General features: G+C 39.5%; 1 protein-coding gene across 4 annotated transcripts in view; it reads left to right on the forward strand.

The window, feature by feature from the left end:
- The window catches only part of GALNT1 (polypeptide N-acetylgalactosaminyltransferase 1), a 125082-nt gene that overhangs the window by 44646 nt on the left and 54120 nt on the right, over positions 1–26316 (forward strand). For all 4 annotated transcript variants that reach the window (XM_027575533.2, XM_027575532.2, XM_027575534.2 and 1 more), the window contains exons 2-4: positions 1452–1506; positions 12405–12649; positions 24134–24308. In XM_027575533.2, the coding sequence (XP_027431334.1) occupies positions 12511–12649; positions 24134–24308 (314 nt within the window). In that variant the 5' untranslated portion in view covers positions 1452–1506; positions 12405–12510. The remainder of the gene's footprint in view (positions 1–1451; positions 1507–12404; positions 12650–24133; positions 24309–26316) is intronic.

Raw genomic sequence — 26316 nt, forward strand, 5'->3', positions numbered from 1 at the left:
GCCATTTTAGCTGTTGCTTTTCTTTGGGGCCTCTGGAGTCTCCTGTGTTGTGTGTTCAGGGCTCAGCTAAGGATTGTGGTGGAGTTTACATATATAAACATATGTAGGATTTTCTTCCTTACTTTCTAGTTGCTCTACTAGCCCCGACCTTCATCCTTTGATGCCACAAGCCAATGAGAGTGTGACTTCTTGAATTTTACCTGCTTTACACAATGCAGGGTGGTCTCTGCCCTCAGGCAAGCAGCCATTAAAAAGCAAATCTCGGCTAGTATAGTCCCCCTGTTTCAAGGGTTGCCTTCTCTTTTCTGTGTTTTGGTTGCTATCTAGTGATTCTCTAATTTTTTTTTAATTTCTTTTTTTAAAGTTTTTATTTGAATTCCAGTTACTTGACACATACTAGTTTCAGGTGTACAGTATAGTGATTCAGCACTTCCATACAACACCTGGTGCTCATCACAAGGGCCCTCCGTAATCACCATCACCTATCTAACTTATCCAGTACTTTTCAGTAGTGGTTTTTACATTTTGGCCAGAGTTTATAATTAATTGTTTGTGGGAGGGTTACTCCAGTATAAGCTGTTTCACCTTTCTGTGTGTAAGTCTTTCATGCTTTAATTTTTTTAAAAAACTTTTTAGAGCAGTTTTAGATTTACAGTAAAATTTGAGAGGAAGTTGTAGATATTTCCCATATGGCTTCTGCCCCCAGACATAAAAAGCTCCCCCATCATAAGTATAATTTCTCCTTCAGCACCTCTGAGAGAAATAACTTTTCTTAAATGCACCCAACAGTTTTCCCCTCGGGTCCTGCTGGTTGAGATTTGGTCACTTGTACCAGGAAGAGGAATAGAACAGCCATGGCTAGCTTGAATGAATAAAGAATAGGTAGTCTAGCAGAGAATGATCAGCTGAATTCAGCTGGGGTTCTACTGGAGTAAAATGGGGTGTGTTGGGGGGGGATAAGAAATAAGCAGTACCGGGGCACTTGGATGGCTCAGTCGGTTAGCAGGTAGACTGCTTCCCATTCCTTCTCACTCGTGCTCTCTCTCGCTCTCTCTCAAATAAATAAGTAAAATCTTAAAAAAAAAAAAAAGAATAGTACCTGCTGCAGGTGCTATCTCTGTGTCTTCGGCCTTCCCATCTGGAAAGTTAATATTCTGATAGATTTCTAAGAGGAGGAACGATACTTTTATAGTATTTCCACTGAGCTTGATGTTGGAGCTCAGTAATATTTTATTCGTATACTAGACATTAACTGAACACCTTTTATGTGCAAGGTTTGGGGAAGTACCTATTATGTGCCTGTGCTCAGCATTGGAGCTAAATAAGATATCGGTTTTGCCCTCTGGTATGGCTGACTTAAAGTCCAGTGGAATAGGGTGGCTGAAGTAATAAGGGGGGAGGATAGAGTTATTCTGTAATAATCTGATTTTAGGAAATTTATTTTTCAACAGGAAATGTGGGACATGTCGATTTGGGATATGAATTCATTTGAAAAACCACTTTGGGGTAAGTTGATAGCTGGGAGTGAATGACTTCAGGTTTGCACTTCTCTTTTCCCTGGGGCTTGCTCTTACAGCTATGGAGGTTTCACACGTATGTTGATTGGACTTTATGCCTCATATATACATAAGTGAATGGCTTATACTAAAATGCAAATTCAATTATTTGAGAAATGTAACCATCAAGCATAGTCCCAGTACTAATTAATTAGTGCATTCATATTTCCTTAAGGTGGTCAGTTTGAAGACTAGATGAATATCAAGTTTAGGAATAAAAAGGTTCTTACTATATGGGGTTTAACCTGCTTGAGCTCACTCAATAATCCTGTCATGTGGGCTGGAAATCACTCGTAGAATCATCAGTGTTGAAGATTTCAGAGTTAAAGTTTACCTCTGAGCTTCTTTTTGCAGTACCCTGCATGGCCATTTGAGTAATCATTGCATCAGTACAAATATAAAAGTTCCTGATTTTTTGTTTCGTCTAAGAAAGTACCTCTAGAAATACTACTTAATATTTACTGTGTGCTGTGACATATAAGTGATGTGCATTACCTCGTTTAATTTAGTGAAAGGGAGTGTACGGTGGACATATTTTCCTCAAAGTAATGAAGAGCCCCAGGTTTGTGCAAATAAAGAGTAACATTGCTAGGATAGCTTAGCAAGTGTTGGAATTGAAATTTGAACCCAGATTTGAATTTCAGCATTTGGCCTATTCAGCACTTCTCTTTTAATATGCTGATTGTGTTGGGCGTTCCCACGGCCACCCCAGGTTTCATGATTAGCTAGGAGGACTCACAGGATTCAGCATATAGTCATAATAACAGCTAAGACTTCTTACAGTGAAAGGATACAAAGCAGTTGGCAAAGGGAAGAGTGCATGGGGTGAAGTCTGGAAGAAACCAGGCACAAGCTTCCAAGAACCTCTCCCAGTGGAGTCACACACGATGTCCTCTAGCAATGAATTGTGATAACATGTGAAGTGTTACCAGCTGGAGACGCTCATTAGACTCAGTGCCAGTGTTTTTATTGGGGCTGATCATGATGGCACCCTCCGCCTAGCATGTACCAAAATTCAGTCTCCCAGAAAGAAAGCCGGTGTTTTGCACAAACCATATTGTTTGTACAAATAGATTAGGCACAGTTAGGCACACTTATCCTTTAAGGTAAGTTTTGTATCAGTGTAGGGAATTATCATTTAAGTTACCAGATGCCAGTCAAGGGCCCACCTTGCAACCAGGCCTTTCTAGGGATAGTAATCTTGTGCCTGCTGTGTTAACTTTTATCCTGTACATTGGTTTATTCATTTAAGCAGATTGTGATTATGATCATTTAGCATTTAGAAGTAGCTATTATGGCAAACCAAATGCTTTAATATTGTTTGTTTGGGGGGGGAGGGGGTCCCATGACTGCCCATTAGTTTTGATTTGCTGGACTCCCCCAACTTAACATAATGTTGTACTAATGGCTAAGGTTTATTACAGCAAAGGGTGCAGTACAGGAACAGCAGGGAAGAGCTACATACAGGTGAATGCTAGGAAGATAAGACACAAACATTCCGTGTCTTTCCTCTGTGCGGATCACATGGACATGATTTTCTGTGGCCAGCCCTGGTGACTAAGACTTAGGACCCGACCAGATACAGGTGCACATCATAAATCTTGATGCTTACTTTAAACAGTGCTGACAGCCTGATACATCCTGACCCACTGCCTCTAAAATCCTTACTCAGTGACTGTGAACATTCCAGGAGTTTAGTTCTCAGAGTTTGGCCAGGGGTCATTACCATGGCTCCAGGCATCCCCCACAGATTAGCAAGGCCTGAGTAAAACAGACCTGCTGTGTTAACTCTTTCCTTACAGCATCCTGTTGTGTTGTTGAATGTAACATTTAATGCTGTTACATTTTTTAGAATATGATATTTTAAACTTAGAAAAAAATAGCAAATATAGTTGCTAAATTTCACTTCTTTTAGAATTCTTTTCACTTCTTTTAGATTATTTTCTTTTAAAAATTTGTATAATGGTGATTTCTGAATTTACTGTTTTTGTCCACAACTGTGTGTTATATATGTTAAAGAATAGTGCAGAAATATGAACTATAAACAGTTAAATTAAGATATTACAAAATTAACCTCCACTTTATGAAGATCTTCCTTGTGAACACGATAGGATTTCTTTTTTATGTAATTTGCAGATGCACAGAAATACCAGTTTTGCAGAAAAAGAATAACCTGTTGTTTAAAAATAGGCTGATTCCAGGATTTGAAACCAATCTTTATTACTTTATCTATTGCTATTTGAAACCTGTATTGTGTTGTGCAAAAAAGACAAAGTAGATGAGGAAAGTTCCATGCTTGAAAATGAGAAGTTCTGAGTTAATGAAGTTAGATATGTTTCTTTATTGCAGAACTTCACAGAACCTTTAGGGCAGTAATATGCAGTATGAATCTCCCAGGGCATATAGAGTCTATAACATTTCCCTAATTTACTTGACCATGGAGTTTCTTTTTAGTAAGAACCCACAGGTATGGGTCCTGCAGTTACAGGGCTCTTTAGAACAAAATAGAAGGACAGGGGCGCCTGGATGGCTCAGTTGGTTAAGCGACTGCCTTCAGCTCCGGTCATGATCCCAGGGTCCTCGAATGGAGCCCTGCATCGAGCCCCAAGTCAGGCTCCCTGCTCCATGGGGAGTCTGCTTCTCCCTCTGCCTGCCACTCCCTCTGCTTGTGCTCCCTCTCTGTCAAATAAATAAAATCTTAAAAAAAAAGAAAAAGAAAACCTTGTTGCAGAAAAGTTCAGTATCTTATACTGCCTTCTGATAAATCTATTTAGAACTTCCCTATCTGTATGCCTTTTTCCCACCAGGTTTCTTGAGTTGATGTTTCTTTTTGTAATGTGAACGGTGCGTCTCTTAGATTGGTGTTAAACTGTGTGATAAGGGCTTCCATGGTGTGGATCATTGCCTTCAGGCTTGTACTATCTATGGTACCTGACCTGGTATCAGGAATGTAGTTGGTCAAGACTCAGTAAATATCCAGATAGCATGGAATGAACTGTGACTCTAAAATACTGAATCTTTTTTTTTTTTTTTTAAGAACAACAGTATAGGGCGCCTGGGTGGCTCAGTCGTTAAGCGGCTGCCTTCAGCTCAGGTCATGATCCCAGGGTCCTGGGATCGAGTCCCACATCGGGCTCCCTGCTCCGCGGGAAGCCTGCTTCTCCCTCTCCCACTCCCACTGCTTGTGTTCCTGCTCTCACTGTCTCTCTCTGTCAAATAGATAAATAAAATCTTAAAAAAAAAAAAGAACAACAGTATAGTAGACATAAAAGTTAGGTGCTGTACATTAATTTTAATAATGATGTCATTTTGTAAGACATTTTCAGAATTTTTCCTTTATTTTTTTAAGCATTTTAAAAAATATATTTTAGGGAGGGAGAGAGAGAGAATGCGCGCAAGTCGGGAGAGAAAGGGACAGGCAGATTCCCTGGTGAACGCAGAACCCCACGCCAGGCTCAGTCTCACGATACTGAGATCATGACCTGAGCTGAAACCAAGGGACAGACGTTTAACCGACTGAGCCACCCAGGTGCCCCTGGAATTTTTCTTTTAAATGGCTCTTGACTTGAACTCATCACCAACTTCTTTTCTATGACTTGTATCATTTTTTAATTTAATTTAATCCTAACAGTAGAATTGTTCCACCATAGACATGTAAACTTTTAACTACTAGATTTCTTTTTTCAATAGGTGGAATATCATTTTTAGTAATTATGGTTGTTATACCTAAGGAAGATCAGTTGGTCAAAAGTAGCCAAGACCCTCCTCAAGAAGTAGTGCAAGGTGAGAAGACTTCTTTAGTGTATATCAAGAATTATTATGAAGCTATAAGTGAGACAGCAATGTGGTGTTAAGGGTAGATGGACCAGTGGAACAGAACATAGAATGCTGGAAACCTAGTTTATGACAAAGTTTGCATTGCATGCACATCTTTAGTAAGAGGATGAACTTTCCACACATTGTGGCAGGATAATTGGTAATCCACGTGGAAGAAAGTGACATTGAATTTCTACTTAAACCTGAAAGGTAAAACTTAAGAACTTTTAGACATTAGAACATTATTTTTAATGATCTCTAGATAGAGAAGAATTTTTCTTTTTTTTTTTTTTCAAGATTTTTATTTATTTATTTGACCGAGAGACAGTGAGAGAGGGAACACAAGCAGGGGGAGTGGGAGAGGGAGAAGCAGGCTTCCCGCTGAGCAGGGAGCCCGATGCAGGGCTCGATCCCAGGACCCTGAGATCATGACCTGAGCCGAAGGCAGACACTTAACTACTGGGCCACCCAGGCACCCCTAGAGAATTTCTTAAGACGCAGAAAATGTAAACCACAAAAGATACCTCTTATTAAGAAGACAAGCTATAAACTGGGAAAAAATTCTTGGAGTTCATGTACCCAACACAAGATTAAGAGTCCAGACTGCACAAAGATCTTTATAAACTAATTGGAAAAAGACAGAACAACCCACTGAATAGAATAGTGGGCTAGACTTTATAGGCACATTAGAGAAGAGGAAATGGAATGACCAGTAATGTCAGAGACAGTGGGGAAATGCAGATTAAAACTACGTTAAGATACCAACTACACACTCACCAGATTGTCAAAAAATAAGAAAGTCTGACATCAATAAGTGTCGCCAGGGATATAACACATCCAGAGCTCTCATTTTGCTTACTATTTTGCTTCAACCACCTGGGAAAACAAATTGGTCATATTTAGTCATATTGAAAATATGCATACCCTGTGATCTAATACCCTTACGTGTGTACTCTAGATCAGGGGTTGGTGTGAAAACTCATGAGTTAAAAAAGGTTTTTAACATTTTTAAATTGTGAAATAAAAAATTATGTAATTTGTAATGTGGAAATTACATGAAATTCTGATTTCAGTGTCCATAAATAAAGTTCTGTTGCAATACTGTCACACTTACTTGATTGTGTGTCATTTATGGCTGCTTTTGTGGTATAGTACCAGAGTTGAATGCTTACACTGCACATCTTCTGTCTTGTAAAACCTAAAATATTTACTGTCTTGCCCTTTGCGGAAGTTTATCACCCCTGCCCTATACCCCTTACTCCTACATGTGTGTGCCAGGAAACATGTTTAGGAATGTTCATAATAGTACTGTTTGTAATGATACAAACCTAGAAAGAACCACGTGTTTATTAAGTGTAAAATGTATAAACTGTGGTATGCCAAGCCAGTGGAATACTATTCAGTAGTGAAAACTAGTTGACTGTAATTGCATGTAACATATGGATGGGTCTCAGGAACTCGGTATTAAAGAAAAAAAGCAAGATAGATTTTCCCATTTATAAGCAGTTCAGAAAGAGACAAATGTAAAGAAGGCATTGCTAAGGATATCAGCAAGGTAAAGCTGTTAGGAAAAGAGAGAATGGTAAGTTTGGAATAGAAGTTGCCTTTGAGGAGCTGGGAAAGTTTTGTCCTTAAATTATTATCAGGATGACCCAGTACTGTTTACTTTTTTTGTTGTGGTTAGATTTTATTGATTTGACAGAGACACAGCAAGAGAGGGAACACAAGCAGGGGGAGTGGGAGAGGGAGAAGCAGGCTTCCCGCTGAGCAGGGGGCCCGATGTGGGGCTTGAACCCAGGACCTTGAGATCATGACCTGAGCCAAAGGCAGATGCTTAACCTACTGAGCCACCCAGGCGCCCCTAGTATTCAGCAACCTTGATGAAGTCATGAATTAGCTCTCATTTATCTATTGATTTCTTTTAGAGTTTCTGTATAGAAATCATGCTGTCTGCAGATAATTTTGTCTCTTTTTCTTCCCCTCATCCTTATTCCTTTTCTTGTCTTATTGCTTAGACTCTAGTATGTCAAATTGAAGTAAGGATGCATAAGTCATCTTATGTTACAGAAATGCATGACAAGTCAGTGAGTCCTATCATTAAATATCTTTAGGTTAAAGAATTTTCCTTCTAGGCCTTTTTTGTTGTTGAAATCCTATATTGATGAATATTGATGAATTACCTCCAAAGTTAATGGCTTCAAACAATATACATTTTTTATCTTGTATTATCTTTGGGTCAGGAATGCAGGAGCCCCTTAGCAGGGTGGTGTTGATTCAGGATCTTTCTGGATATTGCAGTCAAAATGTCAGCAGGAGCTTCAGCCATCTGAAGGGTTGATTGGGACTGCTTCCAAAGGGGTTCACTTCCGTGCCTGGCATGATAGTACTGCTTGTTGGTAGGAGGCTTCAGTTTCTCACCATGTGGACCTTTTTATAAGGATGCTTAAGTATCCTTCTGACATTGGTGCTGGCTTTCCCCAGAGTATGAGCTGAGAGAAAGCTAGGAGGACGTGTGTTTTAGGACTGGCCTTGAAATCGCACACCATTACTTCCACCATATTCTGTTGATTAGAGGCAAGTCACCAAATCCAGCCCCACGCTAGGCGGGAAATTACACTCCACAAAAATTGTTTTGTATATTGATTTTTTTAAAGTCTGTCTGCCCCAGCATAGGAGCAAGGGCTTCTGTCCGCATATCTTTACCTTAGACCCCTCCTTTGGTCCTCAAACTTTTGTATCCTTAGCTGTGGTTACTATCTTTTCTTGAAGGTATCAGGGTTACCTGATACTCAGCATGTCCAAAGTCAAACTTAAGTTTCTTCCCATCTTGCTTCTTCCTTCCTTCCAAAAATTTGTCCTCTTTTATTGGTCCCTGTTTCTATGACTGGCACCACTCTGCATCCAGTGGTATAAGCCAGGATTTCCTCTTCTTCCCCCCATCTGATTTGTCCTTGCATCCCGTTGAGTTTGTCCCTGAATATCTCTTGAATCTGCCCACTCTTATCCAGCTCCGGTTTTATCTCATATCACAGTTTCCTCTTCTTTTGTCTTGGATCCCCTGACCTTTCAGTGTTGGGCTCCTTCCTGCTACAGAGCCCTTGCTACTCACTGCCCCCAATGCTTATTTTCCCCTCAAATCATGTTTTCTTCAGGGAAGCCTTTTTGACAAAGTTTGATCTTTGTAACACAGATGTTTATATTGCTGTGTACCTCCCTTCCAAACAGTTATCACCAGTGAAATTTTATGTATATGTGACTGTTTGACTAATCCCTGCTTTCCTGGAGCCAACTCTAAATTTCATAAGGGCAAGGGGTGTGCATTCTGTTCATTTTTTTATTCCGTGCATTTGACACATTCCCTGTATTTACTGAGTTTGTGTGCATTGAACAAATTAATTAACAAGTGAATGAATATGATTGATTATGGTTCTGATTGAGAAATAGAGTAAACAGACTATATAACAAATAAAATAATTTAGCCTCTCCTTACTATGTTAGAGGATGATTATCGTATTTTTAAGTCTTTTAGTTTTTTTGGCAGAAATTCCAGCTACAGATTAAATGAATAGATCTATAGAAATGTCCCGTCTCTCCTACCTCTGTTGTGTCATACGACGCATTGTTAGTGATCCTAGGAGCCAAGGGTACCGTGTTCTTGTGAAAGGGGAGATAAGCACTGTAATGTACCCAGAAGTCTAAAGCTTTAGGTCCAAGGGAATGAAGCTTCCATTTTCTCCTAAAGGTACTGACTGTTGAGCTGTCTTCTTAGGCCTGAAATTTCCGGAGAGCCTTGGTTAAAAGTATGAGGGGTAGGAGAAAATAATTATTTAGCCCTAGAAAATGCTGATTAGTCTTGGGAGGAACTTGACAGTATGATATGTAGGGTAGGATCAAAAGTTTACTGATAGAATTGATCACTATACTTTCACATAAATTCTGATTTTATAACTTTTAAAATAAGGCAGTCAAATGCATTTCAAATGGAAGGTTTTAATCTATTGCTAGGACAAAAACTCTTGAGCTTTAAGTGACTTCCAAGATAAATTCTGGTATGTTTTGTTTGAGGAAATGTATACCATTTGTCTCCTTCTAAAATCGACATTGTTTCTTTGAAGTATTCCCCCATATTTATCTATTTTTAAGGGGATTGAGATTGAATTCACAGAAACTCACCCTTTTAGCTGTAGTTTTGTAAGTTTGGACAAACGGACATAGTCGTCTGACCACCACCACAACAAGATACGGAATGTTTTCATGATCACAAGTTCCTTCACTCTCCTTTCTGGGCAGTTCTCTCCTTCCTCCACAACCCCTGGTAACCACTCATTGGTTTCTGTCCCTATAGTTTTGCCTTTGCCAGATTGCCCTATAAATGGAATCCTGCAGTGTACGATATACAGCATTTTTGTGTCTACTTTCACTTAGCATAATGCTTTTCATATTCATCCATATTATTGCATATATATCAAGAGTTCTTTTTTGTTGCTGGATTAGTATTTCACTGTTTAGTGTACTACAGTTTGTTTATCCATTCACGAGGTGATGGACATTTGGATTATTTCCAGATTTTAATGGTTATGATTAAGCTGCTATAAAGATTTGTTTACAGATCTTTGTGTAGACATATGTTTTCCGTTCTCGTAAGTAAATAGCTAAGAATGGAATTGCAGATTCTTGTAGAAAGAAACTGCCAAACTTGTTTTCCAGAGGGACTGTACCATTTTGCATTTCCACTGGCAACATATTACAGTTCCAGTTGCCGCAAATCCTGGCTAGCACTTGGTATTTTTCTTTTTCCCTTTAGCCATATAGATTGGCACATAGTGGTGTTTCATTGTGGTCTCAAATAGCAGTTCCCTAAAAGCTAACGATATTGAACATCTTTTCATGTGCTCATTTGCCATCTGTATCGCTTTTTTGGTGACAAGACCATTCAAACTTTTTGCCTCTTTTATTGAATTGGGTTTTTTAAAATTGTATTTTGAGAGTTCTTTATATATTCTGGATACAAGTCATTTATCAGATAAGTAATTTGTAAGTATTTTTTCCCTACCTGTGACTTGTTTTTTTATTTTCTTAACTGTCTTTTGAAGAAGATTATAATTGTGAAGTCCATTTAATCAGTCTTACGATTTGTGCTTTTTGTTTTGTTTTGTTTTGTTCTATCTAAGGAAACTTTGCCTAACCCAAGGTCTGGAAGACTTTTTGCTTCTCTTTTATCTTCCTTTCTGCCTACACCTCCTGCTTCCTCCATATTTCTTCTTCCAAACACATATATACCCACTGAACTTCATCTTCAATTTTTGAATCTAATTGTGCTGCCTTGGAAAAATTAAATAGGAATGAATACAAAGTAATGGAGATTTGCATTGAACTAATCTGGGCTGTAAGCATTAAAAAAAAAAAATCAGGTTTTTGAGAACATAAAGTTACTTTTGGATTTCAGATACTGTACTAGCAGTCAGATTGTTTCCTTTGCCAGGGACCAAAAGAGGTAGCTTTTCATGGAAAGTAGCTCAAAATATAAATTTATATCTATCTAGCTTTTCTGGAGAGAACTGCTTCATGAGGCTGTGCACTGTAATGTTTTTGGTCCTCCCCTCATCGTGGTTACCAGAGTCATCAGTAGTTGCTCACTGCACGTGACACGATATCAAATACTGAGTAAGTACAATTTTGAGGCAAGAATACAGCAGTAACAGACATCCCTGTTCACTGTGCAGTCAGGAAGTGTTGGTTTGATGAAAGGAGGAATATAGGCAAGAGAGCAAAAGTCCCAGAACAGAGCACAAATAATACTTTATAAGTATCACTTAGGATTTTTTTGGGGTGCTTTTCAGGTTGCTGTCTAGCAACCTTGTGAAGCAGGCAAGAAGTATTATATCTTTTTCATAGATAAACTCTCTGGCCTGGCCTGAACTGTTCGGGTAAATACCTCTGCTGCCAACCATGGAACGTTAAGGTGCCCTTTGAGAAGCTGCTGCTGTTGCCCATCAACCCAGTCCCTCAGAGCATCTGCTCATTTGGTTTTCATTGTGAAGCACATGTGCAAAGTGTGTGTTTCCTCAGTCCACTTCATCTAAGTGCACTTGGCTTGTCTCCCTCCTGGTCAGCAGTGACACAGGCCTTTGAGCTTCCGTGTCTGCTGTTCATCAGAATGACTCCCGACCTCTCTGAGGTCCCTCAGTTGGCTCCAGAGCTTCCCAAGATGAGCTCCTTCTGTAGCAGAAATGTTACTAGTCAGACTGTCCCAAGTGACTTGCCAAATTTGGTGACAGTTTCTCCAATCATTTTCTCATGATAATTGAACAGATTGAGGGGCACGAGCGGGGGAACAGAAACTAAAGATCAGGGAAGTCTGTAAAATTACTGTCAGAGCCAGGATTAGGTCTCAGATCTTATGATCCTCTTTTCTTCTCCATTATACTTTCCCTGAGTGTTTCTGAATGGCTGGTGACCATTTGGTGTTTTTAGAATGGGATTCAGTGGGAGAGAGATAAGAATTAGCTCAATAAACTGCTGTGGTACAAAACTAGGAGAACTCCTATTGCTCCCTGGGACCTGGGAACTGAATGTGAGTGGTCGAAATGGGACTGAGAATCGCTGGTTTCTTAAACTCCTGTGGCAGTTAATGGCTTAGCATTTTTAATATAGCAGTTGAATAGAAGGGAGTTAAACCCTGTATGTTTGATGGGTATGATATAGTAGCTCACTATTGTTTTAATTTGTATTTTCCCAATTATACTTAATTGAGTGCTTTTCCATATTTATTGGCTATTCAGGTTTCCTTTCTGCAAAGTGCTTGTTTATATCCTTTACCCATTTTTCTTTTGGATTATTGTATGTTTATTTGTGGGAGTTATTTGTATACGTTCTTGATACTATTAATTTTTATGTATTTTACAAGTATTTTTTAAGTCTGATTTTTAAACTTAATAGTAAAATTTCATATGCATGTTAAATTAATCTTTCAGTTCATTTTTAAGGTTTTGATATTTTTAAGTTAATCTTTTTTTCTTTTTATCTCTATAGGTTATGAACGTGATTTCTGATGAAACTGGATTGGAATAATTTTCATGATCTTTGTATATTTATATATATATATATATTTTAAAATTTTGCATTTGACTTAAGTGCCATGAGAAAATTTGCATATTGCAAGGTGGTCCTAGCCACCTCCTTGATTTGGGTACTCTTGGATATGTTCCTGCTGCTTTACTTCAGTGAATGCAACAAATGTGATGAAAAAAAGGAGCGAGGACTTCCTGCTGGGGATGGTGAGTGATATTTTATAATAATACGTCTGTTTTAATAAGTATATTACTGGTTTGTTCACTAATTTGGATACTATAAAATTTTAATTTTTTTAGATTAATAGTAATCCCTGGATTCCTAGAAGACGATGATCATATTACCAACAGTTTTCCATTGGGTTCTTCCAACAGATAAAATATTAAAGTATCATGTATTAGAATTACTAAATTCATTATTTGTGTTCAGTGTTACACGTGGTTAATTTTCTGCAAGTTGTGTTACCAAGTAATGTGGGAAAACTAATAGCAACTATTATTAAACTAATAATGACTAATAGTTGGAACCAACAAAATTGTATGGCATTAGTGTAATGCCAGAAATGCTGAGTGTTAAAATTACAATATCTGGTATCAAAAGATGTTTGTTCCTTGCCTTCCCATCTCAGTTTTGAGGGAAATCCTTTTAGATGGTTGTGATCTGGAAAGTTCTTTTTGTTAATGCTGTAGATAGCTCCAGTTAGCCCTTTTAGGGAGGGCTTTTGTAAAGATGAGGCCGTATAATAGAGGCTGCAGTGAGATTGCAGTATTTGGTATGGAAAAGAAAGGAAACACAAATATGAAGGCCTGGGTTGGAAGAACTAACATATTTGGCAGTGGACACCTGGAAAATTCAGTTTTGAACCCCTTGTGTTCAAACCAACAAATGTTGCTTTTTATTTTTTAATTATTTTTATTTTTATTTTTTTAAAGATTTATTCATTTGAGAGAGAGTGCATGTGCGTGGGCTGGGGGCGGCGGCACAGGGAGAGGGAGAGGGGAAGCAGACTCCCCGCTGGGTGCGGATCCTGTTTCGAAGCTGGATCTCATGACCCTGACATCAGGACCTGAGCCAAAATCAAGAGTTGGATGCTTAACCAATTGAGCCACCCAGGCACCCCTGCTTTTTATTTTTTTAAACATAATGAAAATGACTTTGCATTATGAGTCAATAATTCAGCTCTTCTGAGCTCTGAACTCTGTATGATTAGTTATAGAAAATCTGGCTGTATAGTGCTTCCACTATTTTTAGGAATTACATGTGAATGACTACTGTTTTAATGTAAGCTTTGAGTATGTGATCATATTTACATTTTTTGTGTTTTTATAGTGAGAGCACCTGGTCCCCTAAAGTTTATAATCTAAAAATATTTGTATTGGTTAACTGTGCCTACTTACTGCAGTTTTTATAGATGAGATTGTTTAACCAGTCCTGTTTATTTCTTCTTGGGAAATTTGCCTAAAATTAGGCTTATTGGCTAACACTGGGCTCTAGTAATACCTAGGCTAAATGCTGACTTTTTAATTTTCACTTTCCCCTTAAGTTTTCTTTTTTTTTTTTTAAAGATTTTATTTATTTATTTGACAGACACAGCAAGAGAGGGAACACAAGCAGGGGGAGTGGGAGAGGGAGAAACAGGCTTCCTGCTGAGCAGGGAGCCCGATGCAGGGCTCGATCCCAGGGACCCTGGGATCATGACCTGAGCCAAAGGCAGATGCTTAACGACTGAGCCACCCAGGCACCCCTCCCCTTAAGTTTTAATAAAATATACTTTAATTCAAAGTCAGCCTATTAATTTGCTGACTTTCCTGCTTTACTCTATGGCTCTGCTGTTTAGTAACTTTGTTGGGTGACAGAATGGGCCTCCTTAACTTTTGTTAGAACTATAACTCTGTCTACATTTTACTCAAAGGGCGGGTATTACCGTCCACCAGTAACTCAGATACTCTTTTCCCAAATAGAACAATAACTCTGCCCTCCACTTTAATTCATTGCCATTTATAGTGGGAGCTCATGGTGTTCTATTTTAAATGCAAAGACACGAAAGTAAGAAAGAATAGGACTTTTAGTGTGTGAAAATCCACTTGGTGAATGTTTTTTTTTTCTTTTTTTAAGATTTAATTATTTCGGGGTGCCTGGGTGGCTCAGTTGTTAAGCGTCTGCCTTACCAGGGTCCTGGGATCGAGCCCCGCATCGGGCTCTCTGCTCAGCAGGAAACCTGCTTCTCCCTCTCCCACTCCCCCTGCTTGTGTTCCCTCTCTCGCTGTCTCTCTCTCTGTCAAATAAAGAAATAAAATATATTAAAAAAATTTATTTATTTAAGAGAGAGAGAATGTGAGCAGCAGGAGGGTTAGAGGGAGAGAGAGGGAGAGAAGCAGACTCCCTGCTGAGTGCAGAGCCTGACCTGGAAAAGACAGTGTATGTTCATTTCACTCTTAGTGGAGGCTGTTGCTAATCTGGACCTCTGTTCATTTTGGTTTTTAAGGAATATATTTTGTCTTCTATTTAAGGTATAGTCTGTACTTACATTCAGGAATTTAATGGATATTTGTTTATTTGCATTTTCCTTTCTACGGATCCTAGGCAGTTTTTCAAAAAAAAGATTTACTTATTTATTTGAGAGAGTGGGAGCGGGGAGAGGGGCAGAAGGAGAGGGAGAAAAGCAGACTCCCCACTGAGCGCAGAACCTGACATGGGACTCGATCCCACAACCCCAGGATCACGACTCGAGCCGAAGTCAAGAGGCGGACACTCAACCGACTGAGCCACCCATGTGCCCCATTGGTGAATGTTTTTTAAAACTCTGGTATGTGCTAGGCAGTGTATTAAGAGCTAGTGATACACAGCTCAACAACAAAAAAAAAAATAAGAGAAAATTCCTCCCTTCAGGGAACTCACAGTCCAACAGGAGAGAAAGAATAATAGTAAAATACTGATAGAATAAATAGTGTTGTAGAGATGTGCCTAAGAGTAGAACGGAAGGAACACGTGTCTGAAAGGGTGCAGTAAGGAAATAATGCTCATATTGAGCAATGTCAGGGTGAGCAGGTTTTTGTTAGGTTTGATGAATAAGCAAGGGAAAGAAGCATGTGCAAGATAAGTAAGTGAGAGAACAGAGTTGATGGATAGAGAACGTGAGGAAGGAGCACAGATGAAGCTTGGGAGGTTGGCAAAGGCCACATCACAGAAGGCCTTTTATGGCATGCTGAGGGTTTTGGCATGCCATTGAAGGATTTTAAACAAGTGAGTAACCTGATGGGATCCAGACTTTGAGAAGAAAGCTTTTGGTGGTCATGTGGCTGACATAGTGGAAGGGACTAGCTGCAAGGCTGTTGTGACAGTTTAGAGAAGTTCTTGGGGACTACACTAAAGTGATACTGAAATAAAAAGGAAAACAATATATATGAGAAGTATGTAAGTGGCGGAATTTCTATAACGTGGGGAGCCACTGAATGTAGGTAGTAATAAAGGGGGAGTTTAAGATCCCTCTCAGGTTTCCCTGTTTGGTGAGTTGACAGGAGGTAGGCCCCCAGAGGTAGAGCAGCTTTGATGGAAGGTAGCAGGAAGAGCTGGGTTGGGAGTATTTGACTTGGAAGTGCTGGTAGGGATGTTCAAGGTGCAGAATGTAGGTGGTAGTGTAAGCCTTGTCTGTGCAGAAGACTGCGCCAGGAGCATGTGTAGACTTAGAAGAGACAGACCCAGTGTTGGAGAGCATCATGGAGGTCAGTAAAGGAAGAGAGGCTTCTCAGGAAGTGAGAGGTGGAAGGAGACACCAGAGGGAGGGCGGTCATGAAAACCCAGGAGTGTTGTTTGTCAGAGATTTTACCTGAGATGAAGATAAGGTGTTTCTTTATGTTTGGTAATGGGTTTTTTTTTTTTTTTTTTGACCCTGGCAGATGCTGTTTCAGTGCCAGTGGATTTGATGTACCCATGAAGGAGTAGAGACACAGCGTAGCTTATTCTTTTAGGAAGATTCAACACAGAGAAAAGGGGGTGTTGCATGGCGCGCCTGGCTGGTTCAGTCAGTGGAGCATGCAACTCTTGATCTCGCAGTTGTGAGTTTGAGCCCCACATTGGTTAAAGAGATTCCTTAAAAATAAAATCTTAACAAAAAGAAAAAACAAAGAAGAAAAGGTGTAGTGCAGTAGTTAAAGGAATGGAGGCAAAGTCATATGTATGCGTGTTTTTTATGTACTGCGAGGGGAAGGTTTAAAATACAAGGGACAAATGTAATACCTGAAGGAGCACATTCTTAGCAGATGAGACAGTATGGTATCAGAGCCATAAGAAGAGGATTGTATTTGAAGAAATTGCCAAGGTTAATACAGTTCTGAAAGCCACTGTGGCATGAGCATCAAAGACAAGAAGTGGCTTTTATACAAAGTATGAAAGTACTAACTAAAGTAGAAATGGTCTGGGAGTAACAGCATGGAGCTGTGAGCCCTCATCAGGACCTCCTCCTGAGAAAGAATGACCAGTTCTCCCAAAAGAGGCTTGTGAGGCTAGCGGGCTCTGGGGGAGGGCAGATTTGAGTTAAGTCCAGTGAAAGGGCCTGTGTGTTGTGGAGAAAGACGATGAAGAAGCTTTACAATGGCCAGGGTGGGGTTCTGGGTGTTTGGTGGGACAACTGAGAAGGAGAGAAGCACAAGGGGGACGGACTGAGCAGTACGCCCGAAGGTGAGGAGACAGTATGAAGGGGGATGGAGTGGGAGTTTGGCAGTTCCAGATGGGGCTTTAAGGCCTCCCTTTGCAACTTTGTTCCTTGTAGCTTAAGGAGTTAAAGGGAAAGAGGGGGAAGATGACTTGAGGAAGGGGGACAGTTGATGCCAAGAAAGAATGGCTTGAAAAATCTCCCTGTGAAGTTTCAGTGCAGTAGGAGCTGGAAGATCGTGGGTGGTGCCGGTGCCCTGAAGTCAGCAGGTTCTCAGCATAAGGCTGGGAAGGGCTTGCAGCGGTCCCTGAGGAATTGGCACTGAAGTGGCTGGGAGAGGACACAGCTGAGGGCACCGAGGACAAGGAGAAGCAGGTGTACTCAGTCATCCAAAGAGTGGAGGTCTCTTGATAGTACCATGAAGTCTCCAGGATCTTCGGTCTTTATGGCATTTGAAAAACCAAAAAAGCAAAAGGCAAAAAACAATGAACAGATAGGACACTCCAGAATTACCGTTTCAGTATTATAAAGATCTTTTTTTAAAAAATATTTTATTTATTTATTTGACAGAGAGAGACACAGCGAGAGAGGGAACACAAGCAGGGGGAGTGGGAGAGGGAGAAGCAGTCCTCCCATGGAGCAGGGAGCCCGATGTGGGTCTCTATCCCAGGACCCTGAGATCATGACCTGAGCCCCCCAAGGCAGACGCCTAATGACTGAACCACCCAGGTGCCCATAAAGATCTCATTTCTGAACATTGTTTGCACTGCTTTACATTGCCCATTTACTGAAATTTATCAAATTCTCATCTTTATGTTGTGAATAAAGGGGTCCTATTTTTAAGTGGAATGGCCGATGATCTTTATCATAATGTTGAATCTATTAAAAGATTATCATTGATAATCCATTTTCTAGGATTTACTTGTTACTTGCCCTACTTCAGGTAACAGTGGGCCAGTCTTTGTGATTACAGAGGGGTTGGTTTTAGTTTGTTTTGTTTTCCTGAGCAGTTCTGTCTCATAGTTTTATACTTGGCATTTTATACCCCAGGTGAGAATAGCAAAATTCTTCTTGCTAGAGAATTAGAGAGGCTCCCCTTGAAAAACTGGGGTTAGTGTGGGTTGTGTCCTGGGAATATTTTTTTGTCCTTCTGCCTTCCAAATTAGCTCATGCGTTCAATTTATGGATTTGGATGTTGTATAGAATATTCAGTATTTTGGGCGCCTGGGTGGCTCAGTTGGTTAAGCCACTGCCTTCGGCTCAGGTCATGATCCTGGAGTCCCGGGATCGAGTCCCGCATCGGGCTCCCTGCTCGGCAGGGAGTCTGCTTCTCCCTCTGACCTTCTCCCCTCTCATGTGCTCTCTCTCTCTCTCATTCTTTCTCTCAAATAAATAAAATCTTTTAATAAAAAAAAAGAATATTCAGTATTTTTACAGATGCAGTTTCAAGTAGGAATTGATCTTTTGTGCCAACACTATACTTAATTTTCAGATCATTAAGATGTTGATGATTCAGGGCGCCTGGGTGGCTCAGATGGTTGGGCGTCTGCCTTCGGCTCGGGTCATGGTCCCGGGGTCCTGGGATCGAGTCCCGCGTCGGGCTCCCTGCTCCTTGGGAGCCTGCTTCTCCCTCTGCTTCTCTCTCTCTCTCTCCCTCTCTCTCTCCCTCTGTCTCTCATGAATAAATAAATAAAATCTCAAAAAAAAAATATTAAAAAAACAAGATGTTGATGATTCAGGTTTTCATGTGTGTGTGCTAGAATTATTTCAACTATCAAACATCAGGAAGCCTTTTGGTGATTAAAAACTTAAAAATATTAGTAAAGGCTTTCAGAAACTTACAATTTTTTTTGCACATATAGAGTTTTATATACTGAACACATTACAAATAAACATAAAATTGGAATGAGGTTTGAAACAGACAAGGATTTGAGGTAGCAGAGAGTTATCAGTGAATTTTGCTATATAATTTCATCTTTTTTTTTTTTTTTTTGAGAGAGGGAGAGAGAGCACACGTGCACATGAGCGGGGAGTGGGAGGGGCAGAGGGAGAGAGAGAATCTTAAGCAGGCTCCACGCTCAGCGCGGAGCCTGATTCCAAGCTCGATCTCATAACCCTGAGATCATGATGTAAGTTGAAATCAGAGTCGGACGCTTAATCCACTGAGCCACCCAGGCACCCCTATAATCTTGATGTTAAAAAATCAGGTAATTTGTTGTATTTTGTCATCATCTTACATACTTTTGTTTATAGAATACTTAATATTTTATATCTACTAAGAAAGCAGAAACATTCCAGTTATTGTAAGCCACATCCTATTTTCCGAGATTGTTAAAATGTGGAAAAAATATTTTGGGATAGGTAAAATAAAATGCCTAAAAACAGTAAAGGTGATAATTGTGTAATAAGATAAAATCATTTGGGAGAAGTGATATAGCCTTTTATTAGTATTTTTCCCCCAAAGGGTATTATAACTTTATACTTCTTTATTCTACTTACATGAGAAAAACACAAATTAAAAATTTCTAAGATTTATTAAAGTACGTTCAAAGGTATATCATGTGGTTTGTGTATATTGATATGATTTGGTGGCATTTCGAGTGAATCTGTAGTTTTCTTGGTAATTAAGTTTTTAAAATATGATACTTTATTGTCTTATAAATGGCATTTACCTGAAATATAAAAACCATTTGTTCTCACATAATACTTTGGATTAACATTTTGGTCTCTCCCTTGTCAAAGTTGATTTGATTGTTAGAAATGAACTGCATGTAAAATTTTATGCCAAGAAAAATTTTCTTTCAGTTCAGGAAATGATATCCAAAGCCCATTTTGGTTGTTCTCAAACAAAAATTTCACTGAACTCACTTTTAATTTACATAAAAGACTGGTAAGTAGAATGCATGGGAAGTTAATGGTTAACCATTAGATTAATCTGCAAGCACATTAGTAGTGAAAATCTATTCATTATCCACATCAGTTTTATCCTGAGTTCTTTGCCAAAGAAACCTAATTGACTAGTCCATTTAATTCTTTAGGATATTATAATCTCTCAGTTAGAGTATTGTGGTGGATTCTGTAAGTCATGTAATAGTCATATAATTCTTGGTAATTTCCACTGTAGCTTGGAAATCTCGTGTACCAGTAGGTTAAATGATATAATGTGGGCATTATACTAGATATTCAGATTATTATTAAGTACCAAGTGGTCAAACCAGTAAAATGTGGCAACATCAGGATTGTATATGTTGTACAGTTTTGTCTGCTTCTTTAAGATCTTTTTTTTTTAAGATTTTATTTATTTATTTATCTGACAGAGAGAGAGATAGAGACCCAGGGAGAGAGAGGGAATACAAGCAGGGGGAGTGAGAGAGGGAGAAGTAGGTGGAGCAGGGAGCCCGATGCGGAGGATGCGGGGGATGCGGGGCTCGTTCCCAGGATCCTGGGATCATGACCTGAGCCGAAGGCAGAAAAGCTTAATGACTGAGCCACCCAGGTGCCCCATGTTTCTTTAAGATCTTAAAGCCAGAGTTTTACTTCATAATGATGGGGCAAGATTTTAACATTCTGGCCATATAGTCTCTCATTCTGTAAGCAATCAAGTTTATACTTACTAATCCTCACAGTAATAATTTCTGGAGTCCTCCTTCATGCTCCCCCAACCCCCATGGAAAATGTCAAACATAAACCAAAGTAGAGAAAATAAAACACCCATATACCCACCATCTGGCTTCAGCAGTTGTCAATTCAAGACTAGTCTTGTGGCATGGATACATGGGTACATGGATACCTCTTTTTCTCTGTCCTCCCTTTTAATCTTTTTGTTGTTGATGAAGAAATTGGTTGTTTCTTTTTCCCAGTTTCCCGCGGTCAGTATTTGCATCCCTTTAACACTTTTTGTCATGTCCTTCAGTGCCCTATATTTTCTGTGAATTGGTAGGTAGGTCTGGAGGCTTGATCAAGTTCAGGATCTTCCCCCTGCCCCTACCACCTCACCCCAGCAAAAATATGTTATAGATGGTGTTCTGTATAACTTAATATTAATTTAAAAACTAAACAGCATGAAAAGTTTTATTTTCCCATTTTAACTTTTCTTTAAAGCATCGTCTTATACTAAAATAGGGCTCAGGTAACTGAAAGATATTTATAATCAGGGCCACTAGATATCTCCTACCTGCTCTTTGTGTTAACTCTGCCATGCATACAGGATAATTGCCACCTCCAGAACTCTGCTGCTTTCTGCTGACCCCTGAACATCCCAGTTCCCAAATCTGTTGGTTGCTCTTTTTTTTTTTTTTTTTTCAGAGACAGGTAAGTAGAATTGATTCTAAGAGTTTTATAATTTATGATTTTTAAACATTTAAAATTGTATATGGGGGTTATACATCTGTACTTGTATTATAGGTTTTATTATGCTTGTCACTGCTGTTTTTTGAAATCTGTCAACCCTAATATTTAAAGAGCTTTGGGGCGCCTTGGTGCCTCAGTTACTTAAGTGCCAGACTCTTGATTTTGGCTCAGGTCATGATCACAAGATTATGAGATTGAGCCCCGCATCAGGCTCCGTGCTGAGTGTGGAGCTTGCTTAAGATTCTCTCTCTCTGGGGCGCCTGGGTGGCTCAGTCGGTTAAGCATCCGATTCTTGATTTCGACTCAGGTCATAATCTCAGGGTCATGGGATCGAGCCCCACCTCGAGTCCGGGCTGGGTGTCAAGCCTACTTAGGATTCTCTCTCCCTCTACCCCCCCCATCCACCACGCATTTGCGCACACGCACGCTCTCTCAAAAACACATGATAAGGGGCGCCTGGATGACTCAGTCGTTAAGCGTCTGCCTTCGGCTCAGGTCATGATCCCGGGGTCCTGAGATCGAGCTTGGCATCGGGCTCCCTGCTCCGTGGGAAGCCTCCTTCTCCCTCTCCCACTCCCCCTGCTTGTGTTCCTGCTCTCGTTGTGTCTCTCTCTGTCAAATAAATAAATAAATAAATAAAATCTTAAAAAAAAAAAGATTAAAAAAAATAAAGAGGGACGCCTGGGTGGCTCAGTCAGTTAAACGGCTGCCTTCGGCCCGGGTCATGGTCCCAGGGTTCTGGGATCGAGTCCCACATCGGTCTCCTTGCTCAGCAGGGAGCCTGCTTCTCCCTTTCTCTCCCTTTGCTTGTGCTCTCTCTGTCAAATAAATAAAATCTTAAAAAAAAAAGGTTTCATTAAAAAAACAAAAATAAAGAGCTTAGTTTTTTGACAAACATTAGGCAGGGTTTGTTTTTTAAAATGGTTTTACATGAGTTTTCTATAATTTTAAAGTTATTTCCTAATATTTTAATGCCCTCCTAAAATCACAGTTCATTCTGAGAACAGGGGCAAAATTATTTTATACCATTTTTTTCTTGATGGTTGTCTAAGATGGGTTTTTATATTGTAGACAGAGTTGTTGAAGACACAATAATTTCGTATTCTACAGCCCTGGTGTTTGTAGGTTGCTTTGTACCGCCATCTGAAACAACCATCTTACAGGTCAGCTTTACCAGCTAGTGCTATTCTTGGGCAGATGAAACCTGACTGAAAAGAGATGGTTTGTCTACTGCCTTGATGTCTATTTTTGTGTAGGGACTTTTTGGAGGTGCCTAAAAAAATGAACAACAGGAGAATAAAAATTTCAGCTTTAAAAATAAACAAGTAATGTACAAAACAAGTATTTTTATCCCATTCTTGACCTTACCTCATTCTTTCCCCATGCCTTTTAGATGAGAAGTTTAATATACTTTTTTCCAAGTTTAATATATCTGAGAACTTGTTTTGCTTGGAACACTTTTGAACATCTCTAAAGTGTAAAACAAGAAACAGTATTTGGAAATTGCTGAATATTACTCTTTTTAAATTTAAATTTTTTAAAAGATTTTATTTATCTGAGAGAGAGAGTGCTCACGTGCATGAGTGGGGCAGGGGCAAAGGAAATGGGAGAAGCAGACTCCCCGCTGAATAGGGAGCCCAACATGGGGCTTGATCCCAGGACCCTGAGATCATGACCTGAGCTGAAGGCAGATGCTTAACTTACTGAGCCACCCAGGTGCCCCTGAATATTACTCTTTTTATGTATATATCAAGAGATAACATTACTTATGATTAGAATTATATTTGATGATGCTCCACCTTGCTTAATGCTTATTATAATGCCTATTATTGATTCTAGGATTTCATTTTGACTTATTTTCAATAGCACTTTTGCTCACATATTAATTCAGCATATAGTTGTAAAACTCCTATAGGACATTGTGCTGAATTCCACAAAAGGTACACGAATGAATCAAACCTGAGCTAAAAAGAGATGTGATCTAGTGGAGGGCCCACAAGACAGGTTGGCAATCATTATAGGAGGGAGCAATTGATTAGAGACCTAAGAGCCCTTGATGAAATGATGTGGCAGTCAAGAGTAGTAGATGATCACTGTAGAGAGATTTGGAAAAGCTGCAGACAAGAGAAGCTGTTTTAGCCGGGCCTTAAAAGACAAGTAGATGGTTGGTATTACAGAAATAAGACTGGGGAGGTGCTGTGGGAGGGGCCTTCTGTGAGCAAAGGCACCAAAGCAGGAAAACATGAGGCACATTGGAAGGAAAGTAGTGAGTTGCTATTTGATTGAAGGATTAAGTACTGAAGTGGGGGTGGGGAGTGGCATGGTAGAGGGCGGAGCCAGGTGGTAGGTTTGGAAAGTTAGGTTAAATTCCATATTAAAGAGTTAGACTTTAGGAGATCATCGGAATACCACAATGAAGGTCGTGCTTTAGTGAGGTTAATGTGGTAACGATTTTTGAGATGGGAATGCCAAGGCTGTGCATGATGCAGGTGAATAGTGCAGGGTGAGGAGGTGTTGAGTGAGGACACTGGTGTGGAAGAAGAGCACAGGGCAGCCCCCAGGTTTTACAGACTGGGAGAGGATGGGCTCAGAAATGGCTCTGGTTGTTGAGGGTCCAATTTAAACTCATGTTATTAAACAGAAACATTTATCGATTGCTACTGATGTTAAGTTTCTTCCATATTCTTAGTTCTAGAGCCAGTACAAAAGCATCATGAAGGTCCTGGAGAAATGGGGAAACCAGTCGTCATTCCTAAAGAGGATCAAGAAAAGATGAAAGAGATGTTTAAAATCAATCAGTTCAATTTAATGGCGAGTGAGATGATCGCACTCAACAGATCTTTACCAGATGTCAGGTTAGAAGGGTAAGTACCTAGTGTGATCCTGACAGTATTGAATTTGAATGAAAAGTGTGTTCTGAATTCCCAATAAATTACACTTTAGTGTTGACTGTTCTTTAAGTGAATGTTGTATCACTATGTTACTATTTACCCACTTAACTAATTAAATACTGGTAAAAATGCTACTGATCATTAGGCTATAAATTTTAGGCTTTGGAAAATAATGATTTATCTTAATAGATTAGTAGAGGATATTAAGTTTCTCAAAACATTCCTATAATCAGCTTTTTAAAAAAGATTCTTTTAAGATGTATGTAACTTAAAACCGTAACATGTACAGTCATAGGCATACAGATTACTGAATTTTTATATATACGTATATACCTGATCATCCACATCAAGATAAATGTGTTATGTGAATGAATATTCCATAATTTATTTACACATTGATAGACCTTGGGGTTGTTTCCACCTTTTGACTGTTATGAATAAAGCAGTTGTGACATTCTTGTGCATGTCTTTTGGAGGACTTAGGCTCTTGTTTCTATTTGGTATGTACAGGGGAAAGGAATAAGTTATACATCTATATAGCATTAGTATGTGCTGCGAAACATTTTCCCAGGATCATTATACCAATTTACACTCCCACCACCAATGTAAGAGGCCCAGTTGCTCCATATGAAGAAGGTAACATAAGGTATCTGGGGTAGAAGACAGCAGGCCCCATTAAAAGCAAAGGAACTATACGAAAAACACATGGAGCAAGTGAACGTACATATTTGGCTCCTGAGACCCTAGCCACCTTGCCCTCTGTGGTTCCCATTAATGCCAACAGCCAGGCCGTGTTTCTCCAGGCAAGAGATTGAGGATCATTCTTGACAGAGTAGGACTAGGCACAGAGTGGAGGGAAAGAAAAACTCATAGTAATCATCATTCCAAGCTAATATTCGGCTTTTTGGTTCCCTATTTTTATAACAAATACATAACCAAGGAATACTAGACAATCACAAGAAACCCTCAAACATGAATAGTCCCTAAAAGAGAAATACGCAAGTTGGAGGAAGCAAAAACTCTTCAGGGAGAAGAAAACTTAGAAAGAATTAATCCCAGTGAAATAATAAAACATACTACAACCATAAAACAAGAATAAGATACTATTCAAAAGATACACTAGGAGAACCAAAGAGTGTTTGGAATTTAAAAAGGAAGAAAGAAAAGGGCATAACTTAGTGCAACTCAGCAGCAGTCCTGGAAACAAAGGAGCAAAATTCCAGAGGAAAAGAATTGCCAACCTAGAATTCTGTATCTGTCCATACTTGCAATCAAATGCATAGTTTAAAAAAGGACATTTTTGAAAATGCAAAGTCTCATAACATCGAACTGCCACCCACCCACCCTTTCTTGGAAAGTTACTGGAGATTATGCTTCACCAAATGAGGACCTAAACTCAGGAAAGGATGGACACAGGATGTGGAAGATAGGGGATTTGGCATAAAACAAATGTGGGAATCCCTCGAGGATGGTGAAGGGAGAGCCCTGGATGAGTTGTTAGGCCAAGAGGCAGCCACCGAGATGGAAGCAAGCAAGAGACGCACACCAGGAGAGGCTTCAAGAAGACGGATGATGTACAGCTGAATGCTTCTGGAAACAATTTAGATGATGGGGAATTTGGGATGCAGTTAGTAAGTGCATAGAAAACCATAGCAGGGAAAACGGTATAATTCCAGGGAAAACTTCTAAAAAGTTGTTCAGAGAAAGCAAAAGCAGTTATAGTTTAGTACATGGCACAGGTGTGAATGAGTCCTAAGAGGCCACCATTTAATATTGTGCATATAAAAATTAAACGGTGTGGGGGATGGAGAGTATCAATGTGTTCATCCAGCAGATAGGCTAAGTGGCGATCAGTCAAAAGAAGCTTCGTTACAATCTTAAATTTTCCCAAGCTGTTAACTCTCCTGAACAATATAAGAAATACTAAAGAAGAAAAAAAAAAGAGAGAATTACTAAAGATAGCTACACTCTTCAGGGAAGT

Source organism: Zalophus californianus, chromosome 14, assembly GCF_009762305.2.
Source record: "Zalophus californianus isolate mZalCal1 chromosome 14, mZalCal1.pri.v2, whole genome shotgun sequence".
Classification (NCBI taxonomy): domain Eukaryota; kingdom Metazoa; phylum Chordata; class Mammalia; order Carnivora; family Otariidae; genus Zalophus; species Zalophus californianus.